We start from the raw sequence: 5,587 nt of genomic DNA on the forward strand, positions 1-5,587 counted from the left end.
TTCTTGCATTGAGGGAGTACTTGAGTAGAGGCCCAATGTCCTTCTGCTACCTTAATACTAAACCTATAAATATATGCACATAGATCCATTTCTTTTTCTAGACCTCTATAAATGCCCTTTATCTCCCAGCTCTTTCCTCTATTTCCCTTGACTTTCCTCCTGTCCCACTATCGTGCTCAGTCCCCACCAGGGTTTCAGCAGTTCCTCTTTGTTACATTACCCTTGATTATGATCTACCAGGCCTCCCACACCCACCTCACCACCAATTTAGATCACTTGTTGTTCTCTTGTCCCTGGGTTTGTTAACACCACTTCCTTACCCCCCACCTCCCCCTTTCCCATGTCCCCCTGGAACTGTCAGTCCCATTGTTTTCTTCTCCGGATTGTTCATCCTATTTTGATTTCTTTAAAAACATTTTCTTGTATTTTGGGTGGAAACTTACACAGCAAATTCATTTCCCATTCAACAAATCCTACAGAGATTGCTCTGTGGCCTTGGCTGTGGTCCTTGCTGTGTGTCCTCACTCCCCCATTGCCATCCTGCCTTCCCCACTGCCACTCCTCCGGTTTCTCTGCCCTCTTTGCCATCTCCTTGGTGAGTTTGAGCAAATGCTGCCCCTTTGAGCTCGCACAGTTGATGCTAAGCAGTACATTTTTCATGGTTTGTTTTTATTTTATAGGTCATTCTGTTATTTGGGTGAGAGGTGACCCCCAAAGAGGCTTTAGTTCTAAGTTTAAAGGGTGTCTTAGGGTGGTAGTCTTGGATGGTTTCTCCCATCTCGATCAAACCAGTAAGTCTGTTCCTTCTTTTTGAATTTGAGTTTTGCCCTCTTATATTCTTTCTCATTTAACAGAGACCTTCTCTGTGTCCCCAGTCAGAGTAGTCGGTGTGGTAGCCTGGCTCGATCTAGTTCAGTCTCTGGCTAGCGTTAGCTGTGGTGGACCTGTTAGCTCCAGGGACACGTGGCCTCCTGCAGTCTGCTTTTCTTCTGTTCCTTTTGCTCCAGATGAGCCAGACCAGCACTTGTATCTTAGGCGGCCACTCGAAAGCTTTTAAGACCATATCTACTACTCACCACCAAAGTACACTTTGCCAAATGACCCGGATAGCGCCTCGTGGGTGTGATTTCTTAAGGGCATTTCCTGGGTTTCCATCAAATAAAAAATTTACAGATTAAAGAGTTACCTTGCATAATACCTATAGTCTATCCCTACCCATAACTTAAGTCCTTTATCTCTTTATCTGATCACTGTAGCTTCAGTATATTCCAGTCCTTAAAATATAATCAATTTTGCCTTGAACTTTAGATTTGAGAACTGTAACGATGTGTTTTCTTTGATTATCTCAGAAATAATAGGAGTTTCATATCAGCTCTTCTCGGTCTTCCATCCCCTTCTCCTTCATTTCCCTCCTTCACTTTGTGCCAATCAGGTGGATGCACAACGTCACCCCACAGCACAAGATCAATAAGCTTGAAGGTTTCCTAGCAACATATTGTTCTGGGAACCTGCTCTGTTTCCCTGAGCAAGATGAAGCCAAACATCCAGAATCTCAGCCAGATGGGAATGGATTAGTTTATTGTGGTGTTTAGCGCATTTCATGAAAATTACACTTCAAAATAAACCTTTTAAGATAGTAGCAAAACCGACTTTTAAAAGGACACTGTGTAATAGTTTGGATTAAGAAGGAAAAAAGGTTTTAGCAGAATTCTCTAGGAACATGTTTGCAGTGTAAAATTAAGCCCTCGGTGAAAGGATCCATTTTAAAGCCAGGTGTAAGACAGGACTGGCGTTAAGCTAGGGGTGTGCTGGTATGCCGATTTCCAGTTGTAAAAATAGTGAAATACTTCCCTCCTGGTGGACAAATGGCTCGTAGGCAGGCCCCTGCTCACAGTGCCTCACACCTCTCCGGGTATGTCTATTGACGCCCCTGCTCCCAGGCATGCACTCAAAAAGCCACACCACTGCCAGCACGCGGGGGCCAGTGCCAGTTTCCTCTTGGCTCCAGAGCTATTTCAGTGCTGGCGGTTTGCCACTTAGTCCTGAGAGTCTATTTTTGGTTTTCATGATACATGTTTAATGCGTTAGTATATGCAGAGAAAAGACAACTAGAGGAAATTACGAGTGGCATCACAGTCAAGAAAAAAGACTGGGTTGCTGTTTGGTGAGCACCTGAGGAGGTTGTATATTTTCTTGGTTGCTGATCAGCTAAGACATGAGGCCGGTAGTACTTTACTTTTGATGGCATTTTGGTTGGACACAGTGTACTTGAAGGGCTCTGGAGATCAGTAATAGAAGGACTAGTGCTTTGCATGACACTATTCAACAGCGATTTTGCATTTCAATGACACTGGAAGATGTCTTTTCTTGTTCAGCTGGGGAGATGCATGTTGTCACAGACGTGGTTGCTAATGGCCTACGTGTTTATCAGGCTCCGTTTGAGTCTGTGAAATGTCCCGATTGTGGTCAGAAGCAGTTTGCTCCAGCACTTCATCATGCTCCCGTGGAAAGGATGATGCTAACAGACTACGATGGCCACAGAAACGTGGTGGCTCAGCTTTTCATTGACAAGACTCTCTGGCGAGATTCCAGGGAACTTCAACGATCCTTACCCCAGACAGCAGCCCCGAGGTTATTGCCTTCTCATGCTGGGGCTCTCCCTTTTCTCTGGCATTCGCTCACACACACAGACATGTCTCCAAAAGTTCATAGTTTAAACTGCTTGGCCGCAGTAAGAAACAACCAACTGAAGGTCTGACGTGAGCTATTACTTTGCCAGGAGTCAGGGCAGACACAGAGAGGACATCACCATGTCCTCGTCGCCATCACCCAGTCCTCAAAATGCAACAAAATAGCATGTTTATAGCATCTTTATCATCTTTAAAAAACAAGCAAAATAAATAAAAAGCAAACAAAAATGTGTTCTTTTCCAGCCACTTACTTTGAGACCTAAAGATTAAGGAAAGGTGTTGATAGCTATATGTTTATATTATATCATGCAAATATTACACATCCTTAACTAGTTGAGATCATATTTTATGATCATATACACCACAATGATTCTGCATTTCTAATTTTTTTGCACATTTCTAAGTTATTTAATATCAAACTTAGACTCTGCTTCCTGTCAAGTAAATTAATTCTGGTTTGGGTCATAATTTTGTGGTTTATTTTTTCTAAAATAATTTTTATTTTCAAAAAGATACCTAAGGAAAAGTCCTTAACATTGTTGTTGTTAAGTGCCATAGAGTAGTTTCTGACTCACAGCAACCCTGTGTACAACAGAACGAAAGACTACCCTACCCATCCTGCACCAGCCTCACAGTTGTTATGTTTGAGCCCATTGTTTCGGCCACTGTGTCAATCCATCTCCTTGAGGGCCTTCCTCTTCTTGGATGACCCTCTACTTTACCAAGCATGATGTCCTTCTCCAGAGACTGCTCCCATGTGACAAGATGCCCCAAAGCCTCATTTCTAAGGAGCAATCCTGCCTATACTTCTTCTGAGACAGAGTTGTTCCTTCTCCTGGTAGTCAGTAACCTTCACCTACAACATTCACAATTTGAATGCCTCTATTCTTTTCCTGACCTCCTGAAATACCATCACTTGAGTCAGGCCCACCTTAGTCCTCAAAGTGACAGAATTCATAGCACTATGAAATGCATTAACAAGAAATGCTTATGATGATGTATCAGCAGCACTTAAGAACCGAGGTGGAGAAACTAAGGCCTGTTTTTGCAAATAAAGTTTTATTGGAACATAGCAACTTTGATTTGTTTATTTCAGCCATGGTTGTCATCATAGAACAGTGACAGGGTTAAGCCATTGTGACAGAGACTGTGTGACCCATAAAGACTAAAGTATTTCTTATCTGAAAATTTACAGAGAAACTTTGCTAACCTTTGCCCCAGAATCTAGATCATTCCCTCTTTGGATGGAGTATCCTCTCTGAGAAGAGCAGAGTCACAATTTGGAAGCAACCAGGCATTTTGTTCCTCTAAGTGGACCCCTTCTCTAGTATGCATTTCTTCTCATTCCACTAGGTACCGACCAAGAAGCTGAAGAAGTATGAGAAAGAATATCAAGCAATGCGGGAGAGCCAGCTGCAGCAGGAGGACCCCATGGACAGATACAAGGTATGGGAGACACCCGTCACCTGTCACAGCAAAGTGGTCTTTACCCTCGAACAGCACTTGTGGCAAGTTCAGTTCCCTTGGTTCTTTGTTGATTGACCATGATCCTCTCTGATGGTCCCGAATACCCCAGGTATGTTTTAATTTCAAGAGACCCCTGAATAGCCAACCATAATATTTCTTTTCTTTCAGTTTGTATATTTATAGGTAACGCCAGCTGTTGCATTTATACTGGGAACCTTCATAAGAAGCTGAGAGAAAGAGGGGGAAAGAGAAAGTGGCTTTCAACTGCTTTCCAAAATAAGAAAAGAGGAAAATGGCAAAATACTGTTTTAGCTGTGCACGGTCACATCCACAAAGACTTGTAGAAGGTGAACTGTCGAAAGACTGGCTCAAAAATGTTTATTCTCACCTCTGTCTGTAGCAATGTTAAAAATACAAGCTTACTCGGAAGGAATAATAAAAACCACGAAGCTATTTCGAGCTCAGTAATGGTGTTTGTTGCCACGTTTATTTCCTCAAACATATTTATGAATAACAGATATTTATCTACTGTGTAAAAGTTCAGAACCAATGTGGTTTGGGTTTACTGCATCATTAATTGTGATATTTTTATTGAAAATTGGGCCATTCACAAAGAATGTTGGGAAATGGGAATTTCTGACTGTTTTTCCCCCCTAAGCGATAATCTCATTCTCTACCTTAAAGATGTTTTACTTTATTCATACTGGTCCCCTCCCTCTCCTTGTCAGTATACTCGGTTAAGACAGCATTGCATTTCCCCATTGAGCACCTGTGCCTGAAGAGCCTGCCAAGAAAAATGTGTGGTCACATTGTTCATGTTTCACCCACAGTGGGGTGACTTCTACTTTTGTAACTAGAGTTGCCTCTCTGTGGTCAGAAAGCTGGGCAGTGGCAGCAACAGGACTGCCACACAATGTATCTCTGCTCTTTTGTTAAATTGAACATTAATAAGTTTAGCAGAGGCCTGGTAGCAGAGTGAGTTATGAGTTGGGTTGATAATCACAAGGTGAGCAGTTTGAAACCACCAACCATGCCAATGGAAAAAGATGAGGCTTTCTAATCCCATAAAGATTTACAGTCTAAGAACCTCTGTCCTATAGGGTCCCTCTGGGTCGGAATCAACTCTCTGGCAGTGAGTGGAGGTTTGGAGCTTCAGGGGGGTTAATTACAGAGCAAGGTGGCAAAATTTTGTAGACTTTTTAGCCAGACAGACTTGAGTTCAAATCTTGGCTCACTGAGGGGGAAAAGTTAAAAAGTTTAAGACTCTTTAAGCCCCTCTGAACCATTATTGAACCTAGTCTAAATCCAACAAAAAGTTTAGGACTTGGAATACAGGCCCTCAGAACCATTATTGAACCTAGTCTGCATCTGACAAGTATGAGGTATAATCTTTACCTTGTAGGGCCACTGTGAGGATGGCAGGGTGTTGT

General features: G+C 42.5%; 1 protein-coding gene across 6 annotated transcripts in view; it reads left to right on the plus strand.

Moving 5' to 3' along the window:
- The window catches only part of RABGAP1L (RAB GTPase activating protein 1 like), an 812,491-nt gene that overhangs the window by 775,383 nt on the left and 31,521 nt on the right, over positions 1-5,587 (plus strand). For 5 of the 6 annotated variants that reach the window (XM_004706718.2, XM_045297897.1, XM_045297898.1 and 2 more), the window contains one exon: positions 4,044-4,136. In XM_004706718.2, the coding sequence (XP_004706775.1) occupies positions 4,044-4,136 (93 nt within the window). Of the gene's footprint in view, positions 1-4,043; positions 4,137-4,325; positions 4,622-5,587 lie in introns of those variants that run through there. The other variant, XM_004706719.2, reaches the window with a different exon arrangement.

This window comes from Echinops telfairi, unplaced genomic scaffold (assembly GCF_000313985.2).
Source record: "Echinops telfairi isolate 266 unplaced genomic scaffold, ASM31398v2 ScPeMD7_7424;HRSCAF=8462, whole genome shotgun sequence".
Classification (NCBI taxonomy): domain Eukaryota; kingdom Metazoa; phylum Chordata; class Mammalia; order Afrosoricida; family Tenrecidae; genus Echinops; species Echinops telfairi.